The sequence below is a fragment of the Diceros bicornis genome, chromosome 16, assembly GCF_020826845.1.
Source record: "Diceros bicornis minor isolate mBicDic1 chromosome 16, mDicBic1.mat.cur, whole genome shotgun sequence".
Classification (NCBI taxonomy): Eukaryota; Metazoa; Chordata; class Mammalia; order Perissodactyla; family Rhinocerotidae; genus Diceros; species Diceros bicornis.
The window spans coordinates 53,817,161-53,834,955 of record NC_080755.1 but is presented as its reverse complement, the minus strand read 5'-3'; the positions used below and the strand labels follow the sequence as shown (position 1 = coordinate 53,834,955).

Sequence of the window (17,795 nt, the reverse complement as noted above, 5' to 3'; positions counted from 1 at the left end):
ATGTTCCTTGAATGTTGGCACCTTCTCCTGCTGGTGTATATTAAAATCTAGTCCAAGATGGTGTCTCATTTAATAAAATTACCTATTTAATAATAGTTATTTCAATATACATTTCTTAAGGTATCCTAATAGACAGTACTGTCACCCTAGGTAATCTGCCTGAACAAATTTAAGAGCCCCTGTTCTATGGTGAGAGATATTATCTCCAACCCAACTGAAGCTCAGACATAAGAGCAGATTTGTGGAGGTCATAACGTCAGAGAATGGGCTTCTTTGTCAGTGACGTCAAAGGTCCATAGTCCTATATCCAAAAGGCTTTGGAAAGGTGGTGTTTTTTTTTTCTTTCTAAATTTGATGCCGTAATTCATTTGATAGCAAAACCTGACATGAACTGATGTGAGATTATGATAGTTTTTATTTATGCCACTTCGTGGACTGTTCATTAATTTCACCTGAAGAAATACCAATGGGTTTGTTTATAGATACTGCCTCAGACTCTGTGGTGGTGTTTTGTAATATCCATTATATGCCTCATATTACCTTTTCAAAATCCAAAAAATGAATTCTGAAACACATCTGGGTTGAAGGGTTTTGGATAAGGGATTGTAGACATTTAAGCAGCATCACACAATGATCTGATTTCATCCAAAACATGAAAATATTACAAGACAAATTCTATTTTTTATTTTTTTTGGCTCAATTCTTGTACAACTTTTTTTACGCTGACTTGTTTTTTTGCTCAAGGGAAGAAAAAAAGTCTTGAGTCAGATTGTTAGGGAAACTATTGGCTTTTTTTTTTTTAAGGATTGCATTGATTCAACACTTTTATATTATACTCAGAAGCGCATGAGTCTTAACTGTGGCAGACGAAGTTTAATCAGAATTCTGTTGAACTGTTAGCTCTCTGTAAGTGACTAACAACAGCTTTTTATGTGAGTTTCAGTTCTGAAATGCCTGCCTCTGCTAGGTTTGGTTGTACTGTTTTATTATCGTGTGTTTGTGAGTATATTTATTTAAAAATGTTTAATGTCATTCAGCCATAGAAATTCCAGAATACGTTCAAGGACCCTTCATAATTGAAAAAGGTATAAAAAATAATCCTCATTTCTTTTTACAAAAACAAAGTCAAGGGAATTGTGCTTTTCTATATTTTTAATATTTGATTTTCACAGCTGAAAAGAGAAGAAATTAAAAATGCTGTTCTTGATGGTCTCTTTACATTAATACTTGTATATGTTTAGTTATAAATCTTTATTTGGACCTGTTAGACCATATATTGCTGATTCTTGGAAGTGAAACGTTGAGAGACCGTTTTTAATATTTAGATGATAAAAGCATTTTGGTAATAGTTGCTTCAATTCAAAGAATTGTATGCCTTTGTCTTTCTAGAAGAAGGCAATATATTAATTTTTTTTACTGAATTATATCATCAACTGATTTAATTTCATTACATCATTTCTAATTTAAACATGTCCTACTCACTTGAGGACACTTAAATATTCATATTTTTTGATGTAAGATGCTTTATATCTTTCTCATTTTCTTTAGTTCTTAGTAACTCAGCTCTACAAAGTACCTACTAACCATAACTTTCCATATTTTAGACTAAATGGTGTTTAGTTCAGGGCAGTGATGGCAGATCTGATATTTTGAAGAGGAGATAATAGCTATTATATTTTACACTCGCTTGATGTGAAAACTCTAAAGACATTTTTGAACTGAGAAGAGTGCACATGGCTATTTTGATATATCTTAGAACTTGTGTTTGCTACTTTAGAAGCTTTTGTGCCAGAATTGTAACCTAATTTTCATATCTTGTATTTCTGAATCACAAAAAAAAATAATAAATGGGGAACAAGCTTTACAGATTTGAAAACTTATTTTTCCAGAAATTTGTGTTTTTTAGGAGACACTTGAAGCAAAACACAAACCTCTTCCACAACATTATTCTAACCTTGCATCTTAAACACTTGCCAGGGCTTGATTTTTATCATTTTTCAGAAAGTAATATTTTCAGAGTAAGTACTTGGTTTTCTGAGCTCTTGTTTTAAATACGGTCTGTGTTTGTGTGACTCTGGTGTGGAATATATGAGTAAGAGAGAAAGAAATGTGGAATTCAGTAAAATTTCTTAAGTAATTATGTTTCATATACAAATATATTATTTCCCATACTTTAAACCTTCATATTCTAACAAAGAAATATCTCCTAAACTCTGAAGGGCGTAGAAGACTGATATGTAAAAGAACACGCCTTAATATTTCTCAGTCCTTAAATAGAAAAATTTTGGTCACATTGAGAAGAGATTCCTTGGACATCTTGGTTTGCAAACTTAGCCTTTCTTTAAATTTGAGCAATTTATATACATAAATGGCATATGATACCACTTCTACAATTTTTATGTTTGGATGTTTAAAAAGAAAAATATTTCTTGACTTCTGTTCCACTCCTGATTTTATACCCTCCATTTCGCTCATTTAACATATATTATTGAGTGCTTATGATGACCTTGGTATCCAGGCACCCGGGACACAACTCTGCATAAACTCTTTGTCCCTCCCTCGTGGCAATTACATTTCTTGTTTCTTTCCCTGCCCCCTCACTCACCCATCTGAAGGCTCTTACAAGTCTTCCTGGAGAAAGAGGAACCACTCCCCATTCCTTTCTTCAGCTTGGGCCTCTGAATTTTATGCCACAAATATTTGAATGCCAGGCACTATTCTAGGCTGGGAATGCACAAAGGAAAAATATGGTCCCTGCCCTCAAATAGTTTATAATCTAGTGAAAAACACATATGCTGGAAATTACACTGTGATCCAACAACAGCTGTGATTAAGATAGCACAACTGATGTTGGAAATGTCACCCCTTCCAGGCACTGTTGTGAGTGCTTTACATGTAACTCATTTAAATCAAACACTAACCCTATGAGTAGTACTGTTTATATCCCTGGGTTACAAATGAGGGTACAGGCACAGAGAGGTTAAGTAGCTAGCACAAGGTCACAGCTACTAAGAGATGGAGCCAGGATTCAAACCCCTGTTTTCTGACTTTTAAGCTCCAATTCTGTACTAAACCTTTTCCAGTGGCACAAGTGGAATCTTTGGACTGCCCAGAAAAGTCAAATATGGTCTCACAGAGGGAGAAGTTCTTGAGATGAAACTTGAGGAATGAGTATGAATTTGCCATGAGAAGGTTGGGTGCATTTCAGGGAGATGAGCAGATGTGCAAAGGCAAAGACATGAGAGATCTTGGCATATTCCAGAAAACACACTAAGTTAATATAGCTGCAAGAAGGGAATGTAGAGGAAAGAGGGGGGCTCCCAGGTGGTAGGCTGGGGCCACATCATGCCATGCAGAGGAGTTGAGATTGTAGCCTCTGAAGAACTTGGAGCAGAAATATGAAATGGCCAGATTTTAGCTTTAGAAAAGATCATGGTTCCGCTTGAAATGTAAGGGGTACTGAGTCCTTGGGCCTTGGCATAAACAATCCCCATGAATTTGAAAGATACCATATTAGATACATATTGTTATGGGTAGAGCTGTATACCCACAAAAGATATTGCTGTCCTAACCCCCAGTACCTATGAATGTGACCTTATTTGGATATGGGGTCTTCATAGATATAATCAAGTTAAGATGAGGTTATTAGGGTCCTAATCCAATATGACTGGTGATCTTATAAGAATAGGAGAAAACACACACAAAGAGAATGCCATGTGACAACAGAGGCAGAGATTGGAATGAAGCAGTTGCAAGCCAAGGAACGCCAAGGATTGCCAGCCACCACCAGAAGCTAGGAAGAGGCAAGGAAGATTCTTCCCTAGAGCCCTCAGAGGGTGTGTGGCCCTGCTGCCATCTTGATTTTGGACTTCCGTTCTCCAGAACTGTGGGAGAATAAATTTCTGTTTTAAGCCACCTAGTCTGTGGTACTTTGTTATTGCAACCCTAGGAAACAAACATATTAACCTTGATTTTTCTAAATGTGTTCATCAGCAATTAATATCTGTGAGATACTGTGCTCTGTGCTAAAGAGCATAAGAGAATAAAAGTTAGTTATTGCACATAAGAATGTAAATTCTTTGCCTATTCCCCCTCAATACCATGACGTCTCACGTTATTTGGTTCTATTACTGTAGTTTCAATCCAACAAGAGCAATAGGCATTTGAAAAGTATAAGACAAGTTTCTACTCGTAGTTTATTTCACTTTAAATGCCAAGTCATTAATTTGAAAGGAAAAAATTGCCACAAGTGAATTTCCTGCGCTTTCCTTTGTAAACCAAAGTAAACATTATTTGCCCACTACTAAATTTGCAGAGCAGCATGATTTATCTGCAGTTCGTTGCCTAGTTTCAAAGGTCGTTGCTTAATTATTCTAAACATCTTTTGAGGTTTAGGACCCACCATAAATTAGTCAGGTGGGTTTCTCAGTTAAACCAAGGCTTGTTGGTTTAGATTTGGCAAAAGAGTTTCCCGATGATGACAAGGATGATTTGAGAGCACACAGCAGACGACTTGGATATGATCACTCTTAAAGAAGAAAGGGTCAGAGCATAAATGAATGGGGAATGGTATTACTGTTAGTATTGTTAACTAATACAAATTGGGAGTTAACATTATAATAATAACATTGTTATGTAATGTTTGCCAACAAAGTATGCAAACCATCTGAAAGAGCATGACACTATTTAGCATAAGAATTTATAATATATAAGATAGTTATATCTCTATAAAGCTTGAAACAATCACGTAGAAGACACTTGAAATTGGCAACTGGTGTTTTGGATTGCTTATCTATGCCTGTGGGATGTTATTTTTTAAGCAGTTCATTTTTCTCTTATGCAGGCTACGTAGACTTCTTGTTTTTTCTGATGGATGAAGAGAACTTTCTGCATGATGCTGTTAAACATCAACCAGTAGGTGGCGAAAACTGGCAATAAAAAGCTTTTTGTTTGGCAGATTGGAGAATAAAGAAGGAAAACACAGGCCTTTCAGACTCTGGATACAAGCTCCACTCCCTGAGTCTTGTTCTTTTTCTTCCTGGTGCCACCCTCCTGCTAGAATCCAGCCAGACAACGCTGGCAAAAGGGTCGTCCATTAGCTCTTAAAAGTGGAATACATCTTGGGAAGTGAAAAGCCCACAATGCACACATTTAGAAGATTGTTGGAAGGTCTTTAGGATTCAAACCCAGGACTCCTGACTCAGGCCAGTGCCTCCTCCACTATCTCACGAATACCTGCAGATACTTACCCTCATGCTTTAAAGTGGAATCTAAGAAACATGGAATCTGAACAGAGGAATGGTTTCACTCTTTTGATTGAAAGAGATCCAGAACATTCCCAGGGAATATATAACCTTAGTTAAGGACTGTAACACAGACCTGTCCTGAGAATGTGTGGTTATGGTCAAGATGCCACATAAGGAATCAGTCTCGGAAAATCTGTAAAGTGAGGCTCTGTGGAGCAAAGGAGGGGAAAGAAATAAGGAAGCTTTTCTTTCTCTGGGAATAGGGGTATCCATTTCCTTCTGGCTGCCCCCTTTGCAGAAGTACAATCTCTTTTTCAGCTCTGCCCTCTCATTTCCTCACTCACATGCTGGGTCTCAGAAGCACTAAGGCTTTCAATTCCTCTTAAGTAATTCTGGGAGTTTAAGACAAGGTTCTGAGAAGATCCTTAAACCATTGTGTTGTGGCATTAGTACGGTTTCTACTACTTCTGTGAGAACATATATCCGGGGTCAGTGTCTATCTCCATGCCAGAACACCTCCCCGCCACTGCCATGGATACAAGGGGACCCTGTCACAGCCATCAGAAGACAGAACCAAGCATTTTCCTTCATCCCCTCTTGCCTGGATAAGAAGTTTGTACCAGGCACCCATTCCTACATGCAAGAGGTTGGCACATTGGCTGATTGGGTAAGATAAATGAAGAAATGGAAATAATTTGCTGTGCTTATTTTGCTTAAGAATAAATGCTTGATTTTAGACTAGGAATGAGACAAAATAAAGATAGCGTCAGAACATATCTGTACACATTGCTGTGCTCATTTGCCATGTTTCTATAACCACAATAATCCAGTGTCCCTGTATATTTGTATGTGAGCCCTATGAAGTAAGCTGCCCTGCTTTCAGTAAACATTTTTTCTGGGCGCTCTATTTGTCAAGACTCTTAGAGAGAAAAAATAGTTAAACACGTGCAACTTGACTGCCCTCTTGTGCTTTTCTCCTAGGGGCTATTCATGCTGATGAATTAAAAAATGTGTGTGCTTGTGTGTACATATATGTGTGTGTATGTACAGATAACTTGAGAAGGTGCGGCCATCTAGGACACCGTGGACGCCTTTGGAAACCCACTCACCCCAGTGTTAGCCCTGTGGGCCTGCAAGTTGCCATGTAGACCTCTGCGGCGTCCAGCCCCAACCCAGGGACGAAATTGTGAGTAGAGGAAAAACATTAACTTAACCATTCTAAAGCCCGTGATATCCCCCACTGCCCCTCCCCGGCCTGCTGAGGGCTGTGTCTGGCCTTGGTCACGGATGGTGTCTCCTGTGTATGTTCTGCGTGGACACCTAGGAAGCAACTTGCAAGTAAACACGACGCTGGGGGCTTCTCTTGCTAGTCAGCGTGCAGAGTCGCCTCTCTTCACGGGAGAGCATCGCTGAGGTCCCTCTGCTCGAGGTCAGCACTGGCCTGGGTCTTCTCCTCGGCGGCAGAGCGCTGGTAACACGATGTGTACACCCACCCACCACACACACACACACACACACACACACACACACACACACGGTTAGAAAGGGTGGAAGCGATTCCCTTTTCCAGCGCTTGTTTTCTCGGCGCACCCACCTCGCAGCCGCCGCCCCGGCCGCGTGCGGGTCCCCGGGTGCCCCGGCCCCGCTCCGGCCCCCGAGCGCGCGCCGGGCCCGCCGCAGGCCCGAGGAGGCCCCTCGCACACCCACCGCGCCGCGGCCGCGCGGGAGGCCTGTGCCGCCCGCGCCACCCACCGGCCGGGCCCGGCGGGCGGGCGGGCGGAGCGGGCTGGCGGGCGGGGGCCGTCCCGGGCGCGCCCTCCCGGGCCGCGGCCCTGCGCGCCATGTGTCCCCGGCGGGGCGCGCCGCTCCCAGCCCGGCCGCGGCTCCTTTAACCGGGGAGGGGGAGCGGCTCAGAGGAGGGCTCTTTCTTTCTTCTTTTTTTGAATGAACAGAGTGACGTACGTACAGGAAACCAGTCGGTTCGAGCGGAGAATGAAGTAAGAGGCCAGGGCCCCCGCCCGCGCCCGCCCCCTTCCTCCCCGCCCCCGCCCGCCGCGCTCGCGCCCGCGCCCTCGGTTTCCCCGCCGAGCCGCCGAGCCGCCGCCGCCGCTGCCAGCCGAGGTGCCGGGCGCCGGGCCCTCCCCGCCGGCGCGGCCGTCATCGCCCGGAGCGGGTGCGCGGCGGGAGCGCGGGGGAGGCGGCCGCCGCCAGCGCCGCCGCGCAGGAGCAGGAGGAGGAGAAAGGGTGCGCAGCCCGGAGGCGGGGTGCGCCGGTGGGGTGCAGCGGAAGAGGGGGTCCAGGGGGGAGAACTTCGTAGCAGGCATCCTTTATAGGAAAAGAGGGAAAAAATAAAACCCTCCCCCACCACCTCCTTCTCCCCACCCCTCGCCGCACCACACACAGCGCGGGCTTCTCGCGCTCGGCACCGGCGGGCCGGGCGCGTCCTGCCTTCATTTATCAAGCAGCTTTTCGGAAAATGCATTTGCCGTTCGGAGTTTAATCGGAAGAGGATTCCTGCCCCCGTGCCCGGCTCGGCCGCCGGCCCCCAGTCCCTGTCTCTCTCCCGGGGAGGCGTGAAGCGGTCCCACGGATAGAGATCCATGTCTGTGCCCGCGCGTGTGTGCGCGCTTGTAAATTGCCGAGAGGGGGAAAATCGCAGGACTTCTGCAAATACTGGACTGAAAATTGTAATTCATCTGCTGCCGCCGCTGCCTTTTTCTTTCTCGTGCTCTTGAGATCTCCAGTTGGGATTCCTGCGGATTGACATTTCTGTGAAGGAGAAGTCTGAGAATCAATCTGGAAATTCTCCCAATTTTTACCGCTTCCCCCAGCCCCTCCTCAACTCCTGATTCATTTGGAAGTTTCAAAGCAGCTATAACCGGAGAGTTCGGAGGATTTTTGGAATCTTTGCCTTATGCAATTTTGTTTTCACAAAAAAGGAAACTTGACAGAGGATCATGCTGTCCTTAAAAAATACAAGTAAGTTCTTTGCACAGGAAATTGGTTTAATGTAACTTTCAATAGAAACATTTGAGATTTTAACTTTAAGTGCATTCGAGTAAGTTTAATTTCCAAGCAGTTTAATACATTCTTTTTATCTGGGTAACTTGCAATGTGTATGCTCTGCTTTCACCCAGTGTGTAAAGGAAAATGCACCTGATTTTGACTTAGTTTTTTTCTTAACCTTTCAGCATCACGGAGGAAGTAGATTGATATTAACAATAATTAATAATAATGTGCCTCATGAAATAAAGATCCGAAAGGAATTTAAATAAAAATTTCCTGCATCTCATGCCAAGAGGGAAACACCAGAATCAAGTGTTCCGCGTGACCGAAGACACCCCCTCATCCAAGAATGCAAAGCACATCCAATAAAATAGCTGGATTATAACTATTCTTTCTTTCGGGGCCGTGGGGCGGGAGCGGGGGCGAGAGGTGGTGTTGGTACCCAGCTGCTTTTCCTCGGGGCAAGGATGGCGCACGCTGGGAGAACAGGGTATGATAACCGGGAGATAGTGATGAAGTACATCCACTATAAGCTGTCGCAGAGGGGCTACGAGTGGGATGCCGGAGAGGTGGGGGCCGCCCCCGCGCCGGGTATCTTCTCCTCCCAGCCCGGGCGCACCCCCGCGCCCGCCAGGACCTCGCCGCCGCCGCCCCCGGCCGCCCCTGCCGCCGCTGCGGGACCTGCGCTCAGCCCCGTGCCACCTGTGGTCCACCTGACCCTGCGCCAGGCCGGCGATGACTTCTCCCGTCGCTACCGCCGCGACTTCGCCGAGATGTCCAGCCAGCTGCACCTGACACCCTTCACCGCGAGGGGACGCTTTGCCACGGTAGTGGAGGAGCTCTTCAGGGATGGGGTGAACTGGGGGAGGATTGTGGCCTTCTTTGAGTTCGGTGGGGTCATGTGTGTGGAAAGCGTCAACCGGGAGATGTCGCCCCTGGTGGACAGCATCGCCCTGTGGATGACTGAGTACCTGAACCGACACCTGCACACGTGGATCCAGGATAACGGAGGCTGGGTAGGTGCACGTCTGGTTGAATGTGAGTCTGGGCTGGACCTCTCAGGTCTGAGATGCGGTGGTTGGAGTGTGGATGGGCCCCTGGGCCAAGGGCAGGCTGATGAGCCAGTGAAATAAAATCAGGTTTGTTGCTTCCCCTGTACAGAACTCTCCCTGCCAACCCTGTGACCATTTCTTTCCGCCAAAAGTGTTTTACTTGCTTGTCAGCCCTTGAGGTCCAAAGATCCCGCATTTGCTATTCAGTAGGATCTCGGGATAAATGGAATCCCTTCAGAGTTTCTCGAACTGGGGGTCCAAGGATCCCCAGCATCACAGTTACCTGGCCTGAGTACCTTGTTAATATGGGAGATTTCAGGCACTACTCATGAACCAGACCCCAGGTTGGGTCCTGGCAATCGGCATCTTAAACAAGCCCGCCTGGGAGTTTCTTCTTTGTACTAAAATTGGAGAACCACCCAATTAGAACAGACTTCACCAGAGGACCAAGGGCATGAGTTTTCTGACTCACTTGGTAAAATCTACCCAAAGAGGAAAACCAGTGTAGTCCCTTTCCCTGGAAAACTTAGGTGTGTTTGTAAAGAGGTAAGTTGACTTTCCCAAAGTCCAAGGACTCCAACCTACAGTGTGTGCCACATTCCCAGTGGCAGTGACCAAGTGTCTTGAAGAATTTGGCTATGGATGTTTACTTTATCTCATCAGTGACAGAATTTGCATTGGCTGTGTACTTTGTGTTCTATAACTGGTGTATGATTTTAAAGTTTACTGGAATTTTAGTATCTTTTACTTTTCACCACCTAGAATCCACATCATTTGGTGGTCTCCTCTGCTGAAAAATCTTGCATCTACAGTATCTATATAAAGGGTAGAAGAATTGATTCTTAGCTGTGGATTCTCTCATGCTCTGACTGTAGGTGAAGTGATTGATGCCTGGAGTTTTGAAGAACAGCTGTGAGATGATTTTTTTTCTGGTACTGTGCTAGATAGAGCTTCCATTGCGTTACCATAAAGTTCTTTTTTGTGTGTGATTCTTTGAGGGAGGGATGCAGATCCTAAGACTGAAGAATTGTAATTGATATCTACACTTTGTATCTATAATTATTAATTTATGAAAAAGTAAAAGAGGAATAATTCTTGTCTGAAATTCTTTTAGACTTTTTTTAATCTGAAGAATTATCTTTGAAAAAGGATGCACTTCGGTGTTTTTTTTATAGTCTGTAGGGAGAATTACTGATGTTGTTGTTTTATAGGACCTAACAGAAGGAAAAAGCCTAAAAATGACTACAAGTGGATTCAATTTCAAGAAGCACGTTGCTACAGTTTACAAAATATGCTGATATTAAGGGGCTAAAGAGAGAAAAGGCCAAGAAAAATAGCTGACTGACATGAACATTTGATCCTACTTGACCAAAGTTGGCGAAATATTGATGCCACTGTTCAATGCTTGAAAGTAAAATTAACCAAAATATCCCCCATTTAAATCTCTAAAATTTAGAGACTCTTTATAAATTCTTTGTTTTTTGAGATCCGTATTATCAGATCTTTAGTGATTCTGGAAGAATTCACTAAAGGTTGAAAAGAATATTTTTGTTCCATGTTTGGTTAAGTAGGTGGTTTTATTTTTAACTACCATAACCAAAAAGGTAGGGACTTCCAGACTCCAAAAGGATCATTTTAAAACCAAAGTAAAACTGATTTAACAGTTTTACTATTTCATATTTTATGAAAAAAGCATTTTAAAATTTTCTCTTTAGCTGAAAGAAAGCCAAGGTGGTAACTGTCGTCTATCAAGTAATTTAATAAAAAGATGGGAAACAGAGGTGTATGTTTATGATAGAAATTAAGATATAACCTTGATCTTTGTTGTTGAGTTGTGGTATATTAACATCTCATATAGTTGAGTGTTCTTTTTAAGTGAAGGCTCACTTTTTCCTCCTTTCAAAATAGAGTTTTCATAATAGAGCCTATCTTTGTGGTCAACAGGTATCTGAGGTTGATAAATGTAGAGGCTACGTTTTATGATGCCAAACCACAATGACATACTGTAGAACATGATAACATTTTTTTGACAAAACTTCTTATAGTAAAAATAAATCATATAGAAGCACAAATGGCTGATGGTAAAATGTGTAGTTTTCAGAACAACAGATAGAAGGATGATTGTATGGGAAAACAAAGGAATTTGGCCAAAAAAAAGTATATGTTGGGAAATGCAATCATAAATGGACACTTTGGAATAAAAGTGGTAGAATTTGAGAGTTATGAGTGATTACCTATCATTTCAAATGTGTGTTATTAATCTAAATTTTTATTTTAGGCATTTAGCATACAGACAGATTTTCCTCCAAATTTGCATCAGTCAGGGCTGCATCTCTAATAATATGTTGCTTCTTATGGTGTAAAGTACTCTTAATAACGATGGTAAAGTTTCAGAAGAGAGCTGGCACATTCTTTTGACATTTGACAGTGACTTGCACTGTTTCCAGGACTTAGTGCATCAGCTCATCTGCTGAATATGTACTAATGGGGGCTTTAGACTTGAAGTCACTTTTTTTTCTTTGCTGCTGCTGATGCAAAATCAGAACCTTCTGAGGCTGAGAAAAACTCTTTGTGTTCCACGTTCCATAACACGGAGAAAGCAGGGCCTTGGAATGAGAGGCGTCTGAGAGATGGTCCCAGAAACCTACAAATTAAATAAAAACTAAAGAAGAAATTAGGTGTAGAGTAGAGTGTGGTTATATTCCTAAGTCTGAATAAGGCATTGTGTGGCATCCAGAGAGAGGCAGGACAGAGGGAACAGCGAGACAGCAGCAGTTCTAAGAAGTGTCTATGACCCTGCTGCTCCGGGTGTGGTTTACAGATCAGCAGCATGGGCATCACCTGGGAGCTTCTTAGAGATGCAGAATTTCAGGTCCCACCCCAGAGCTACTGAGTCAGAATCTGTGGTTCACACAACCTACAGGTGTTCACGGGCACGTTAAGCTTGGAGATGCTGGCTGCCATCATCTACCGTTGATTCCTGGGGACATCTTTTAGGAATAAAGACAATCTGAGATGGATCCTACAGTGTCCCTTTCCAGTGGTCTCGCAGGTTCATAGTTTACCTAGAATATTGACTGTTTCCCAGATGTCCACCAGAGTGATCTGACCCTGGGAAGAAATAGGTTGGAATGAGTGAGAGAGAGGAGATTAATTATTATAAGTTCAATCTTCTCAAGAATGTTTTTCATGGTAGCTATACAATTTGTATTGGCATCACTGACCACATTAAAGTAAGATAGTTTTTCTACTTGAATTAAAAGCAGGAGATTTAGCTCCTTTAATAGCTCCGTTAGTTGTTATTGCATCCCTTTGTAACACAGTTTAAATTCTGTGAACGAGTTTACTGGCCCTGAGACTGCTTCAAGGTGAAGGGGTTCTTACAAGCAAAGGGTTGAGTTACAGGCAAGTTGATGGTGAGTGAAAATTAACAGCACTCTCCAAAGTGAGAAATGTGAGAATATTCAGCTTCGTGTCTTAGAGGAGAGTGAGATGTGGACTACTAAAAGAATGAGATGGCTTAAACAAGAGATTGGCTTCATTCTGTTGATGAGATGGTGGTACGACTTTTTCGTGTGTGTGTCTTTGGGTCTTTGTGGTTTCGGAAGACAGGAACTTACTTCTCCACATCCAGTAGAGGTTAGCTTCCTTTTTATTAGTTGGTCAGCAAGCAGTTTCTCTTTTCTTTATGTAGTCCACCTCCAACAAAACATTTGATTAAAGCAATACCATTCTAGTGCCAGTGCGCAAAACACGTGAAAAAGCATCATTTTTCTAGTGGCTGAGTATCCACTGCTTATGGCCAATTTTGGCAGCAAAATGATAGCATAAAAATAGCCTGAAGATGATCCAGTCTTAAATAATGTATTTAATGATGAACTTTCCTTGGGAAAGTGCTTCTTTCTGCCTGCTAAGAATCACATGACCCCTTTCAATAATGTATTTTGGAGGGAAAAAAAGACTTTATTGCTCCTAGAGTTTGCAGTCATGTGCTGTTGAGTGATTATATTTCTGGACCTTTGTAAAGTTTTATAGTTGATTCAGATTTCTTTTCTGTTTCAGGGCTTTTGTTGCTATTTAATGTCCGTTGAAAACATGGTTTTCTTTTTGTACATCCTGTTACATTTAGCTGTGCTTTCTAGTGAGAACTGATTGATCTTTTTGGCAATCTTTGATTGAACTGGTACATTTCAGATTGCTTAAATGTCATTAGGCCACACAACACACCAGGTAACAGAAAGCCACAGATTTTTTTTTTTAAAAACTAAACTCTTATAGTTTTTCCTTATCTCTACTCCCAGTCCTAGTCAGCTTTTTGGAGGAATGATAAATCCACTCACAAAGCAGGTGTGTGGGTGCTGTGTGTATTAATAGTGGTCTCTCCCACTCATCACACCCCCACACCCATTTCTGAGGTCACTCATCGTGTCTTAGCAATAGTTTAGTAAAGCACTTTCAGAAGTGCATTTGTGCTAGAAAAACAACACTGTCTTTGTAGTGTACCAGTAGAAAGGTATTTTTCCCCCCAGAGATATATTGTATTTGAGGTTCAAAGGTTCTGTTAAACCTTTTTAAGGTAATCTAATATCACCTTATTCAGGTATAGCAGTAACCTCAAAGGCTAGTCACCTTTTCCTCCAGCTATATAGAGGAGACCACTCAGTGAATTTACTTCACTCTGAAGTTTCTCTTTCATCCCTCTTGGTTTAATTAAAACAAAATTAGTGTTTGACCTCTAAATGGGATTACCAATGAAAATCATCCAATGACTGAGACGCTTGTTCGACAGACACGATCGCAAGTCTTATATGCCCGATCCTGGGTTAGGTTGGGGGCACAGGAAAGAAAGCTTTACCCCTGCCCTCGATGACCTCACAGACTGGTGCTCTAGGTGTCTGAGTAAAGTCATAGTCACCACGCAGCCCGATAAGCATGATCCTAGACTCTGAGATTTAGAGGGAAAAAGAAAAAAACTAAAAAGGTGTTATTTTGCATACACTTCAATCTTTATCTAAAAAAGTTATTTCTAACCATATGCCTGTTCATGTGTGCATTAGGCTTGATTTAAATAGGAGAAGAAATGTGGAGAATTTTTAAAATACTCTATAAGGCAGACATATTGCTGAAGAGAACTGAAAGGCAGGGGGAGTTCCCTTGTTAAATATTTACCCATTAAGCACTCTTTATACACGTTAAGAAGACTTACTAAACACTAGCCTGCAGTTTTTAAAGTATTTCATTAATTCTTTTTAAGTCAGAGACAATCAAGGCTCTGATTAGGATGGTTAGAATAGCTTAATTTGAAGAACTTTCTTAAGTCGTTTTTGTATGCAAACATACAAGTAGATTTTGAACCAGAACAGGGGATCTTCCTTCGGGAGAGATAAAACAAAGCTTTTGTTTTGTTTTGGTTTTAGATTATAGTACTGTTCTATTTATTAAGAGGCTTCTCTTCCAAAATGCTGGTTATAGACATTTCTAGTCCACTGTAACATTTGTGTTCCTGAAGAGCAGGTGTTTACCACCTAACTTCACGCATTTGTGGTCCTCTGTCTTTAAATGGAGATTGTAAAACTTCTGAAATTACAACAAAGCTGTTTTCATTTTTATAAGTCTTTTTATAGGTTGCCCTTGTTCTGATGCATGCTCAATTCGATAGTGCCAACACTATTTCTCTGCTCTTTATTTGCCAGGCAAAAGATAAACCCAGCTGTCCTTCAGTGAGAATGGTGATGGAAGGACTGTTCCTACCTCTCCCAAGCCATTTGGGCTTTCTCATCAGGACCCCACCCCAACCTCCATCACTGTCCCCTACCTGCCCATCATCCCACCGCAGGGAGACGTCCTAGGTGTAGCTCCTTGTTACCTTCCAGTATGTGAAGGGTAGGGTTCACCTGAAGAAAAGAGCATCAGATAGCAGCAAGAGGGAGCAGAAATGGGGTCTGATCAAAGCTAGAATACACCCCCTGCTCCAGTTTTGCCAGAGGCAGCAGGGCAAGGAAAAATTCTGTCGACAAATCCGATGCTTTCCCTCCAGAGATCATAAATTCCAACCCTGTGCAGGGAAAAGATAGAATCTGCTGGCAGAATTTTCACTTGCTCTGATCTCTGCAGTGAGAGATTAGAGGGGGTCATACTCTAGCCTTAGATAAGTTTTGACAAACTAAACTTAACTAAAATAGCTTATACTAAAGACTACTTCCCCAAACACCTTCTTCAACATGTTAGAAAGGGAATCTCCCTGACATGCTGGTGTGGCCATTTGTAGCAACATAATAAGAGCCACTTGGGTGATTTTCTTGGGTGATGGATGGGATTCTATGAGAAAGTTCCCTAGGGAATGTACCTCTCTTCCACATTGCGCACGGAGCACGCTCTTCCCTAGGAAACTCTTTATTTGGAAAATTTTTGTTTCCATTCTGCTCCTTGTTTTTCCTTCAGAATTTCAGGGATAGAGCCATATTCCATTTTTAGTTAATAATCAGCTCCTCAGCTCTCTGGGGCTTCAACATAATGAGTCAGGAACTTATGACCGACTCCACTCTCCTCTTCACTATGTCGCCTGAAAACAACCCGAGGACCCACTGTGTCAAGTGAAGCTTTAATTTTTCAAGGGAGATTTTTCGATTGAGACCAACACATCTTTCTTGTGACAGTTCCAATGACTATATTTCTCTGTTTTTAACTGTCGTTTCTTAAGCTACAAAAGAGTTTGTAGAGTTTACAAATGGAGAGTTTACAAATTTTAATGCTTGTAGCAACAAACAAGGGATCGATGTTACCGGTTGTCTTTTCTTGACTTTTTCCAACTCTTCTTTACAATACTAAGATTTCTTCTGCTTTACAACACGAGGAATGTTATATCTATGTATTAACTCTGAAACTGAATTGTAGCCATATGTTCCACTTAGCTGCATTAGAATTTTCTAAGAGACTATGGGACAGATACTTAGTCCTGTTAATTCAATGCCTGTTTACAATTGGCATAGGAAAAAAATTAATGACAAATTATATCATCAGCTTTAGATATTGATTTTTTATCCCTTTTGGGGGAAAAAAGCAAATCCATAAAGGATGCCAGTTGGCACTTCTGAGTCTAAAGTTTCAGGACTATCTCCTAGCCATTTCCTTTATGAATTCTTGCCAGCATCTCTCTTTTTTTTTAACATTGAAAACTTTTGAGGTGGTTTTGAGCTATTTGATAAAATTATAAGTATAGTGAGGGCACAGCCACTTACTAAATATTAAAGTGACAGTATAAGGAGAAAACGATTTGAAGAAATCTTAATCAAGGAAAATGAGCAGTTGTTAACAAAACTTAACCCCGAGTGCCTAGTAACCAGGTCAGTGATGGAAGTGGAAAGGGTTATAAAGAGCTTGTTATTTTGTATAGCATGTGCACGAACTGTTTTCATTGAAAAAACATTTATTGAGGGCCTACTCTGTGCAAAGCTCTGTGCCAGGTGTTTCAGTAAAAAATGTGTAAGATAACCTTTGCCTTCAAGGAATTTACAAGCTGTAGTGAGACTAAGATAAGTATGTAAATTGCTGTAATCTTTGACACTCTTTAGTGGATGGAGAGATCGGGTCTCGCTAGAAGGGGATCTGGAAGAGTTTCGTGCAGGAGAGAATAGGTAGGAGATATAAAGAAGGGCATTTCAGGTAACTGGCCTGGAGGTGTCAAAGCAGGCAAGGACGTATGAGGCGTAACTGGGGAATTGTAAAGAGTCTGACTGGACAGGGCATAGAGATCTCTCATGAGCTAAGACTGGGTCCTAATTTGAGAGGTTTGTGTTTAACTTGGTAGAGGTTAAAAGGATATTAAAAGGGTCCTGAGACAAGGCGGGATGTGTGGGCTTTCGGGAGATCGACAATGACTAAGGCTGGACAGTGGAAGACCAGGTAGAAGTTTTGAACCGTGGAGGTGGAGTGGAGAATGGAAGAGACAGGACAGGTGTGGGAGTCGAACCACAGCTTCAGAAGTGGAACCAAAGGACTTAAACCGCTTGGATGTGAGGAATAAGGGAGGGAAAGAAGCAGAGGACTCGTTTCAAACCTAGCTGGTTCAGAAACTGATAATTGTCCTTAAGAGAGAAAGGAAAGGTAAGAACAGTTACTGTTTTGTGGGGTAAATGTGATGAAATTAATTTTGGACATTTTCAACTTGAGCTTCCAATAGGATAGATATACAAGTGGAAAAGCCCAGTAAGCAGTAGGCCTTAAGGATCTGGAGCTCAGGAGAGAAGCTGGGCTAGAATACAATATGCCTTTTCCCCAAAACTGTGTAAATTTCCCATTTTCTTCATTTCTAAAAGTGGTCCTTACTGCCACTGCTGAGTCTGTCTTCTTTTATTACTGCTGTTTTTACACTGCCTTTCCCCAAAGTCCTTTGTAGACTTCTGTGGATTGGGTGAAGGTGATTAATGTGGATCTTTACTATTCTAAGCTTGGCTCACCACTACCAGTTTGCCTACTTAAAAAATAATTCAAC

General features: G+C 42.1%; 1 protein-coding gene across 1 annotated transcript in view; it reads left to right on the top strand.

Moving 5' to 3' along the window:
* Positions 1–8,694: 8,694 nt before the first annotated feature.
* Positions 8,695–17,795, top strand: part of BCL2 (BCL2 apoptosis regulator) — a 165,222-nt gene continuing 156,121 nt past the window's right edge. Inside the window, exon 1 of the mRNA XM_058557267.1 lies at positions 8,695–9,268. Within this exon, the coding sequence (XP_058413250.1) occupies positions 8,720–9,268 (549 nt within the window). The 5' untranslated portion in view covers positions 8,695–8,719. The remainder of the gene's footprint in view (positions 9,269–17,795) is intronic.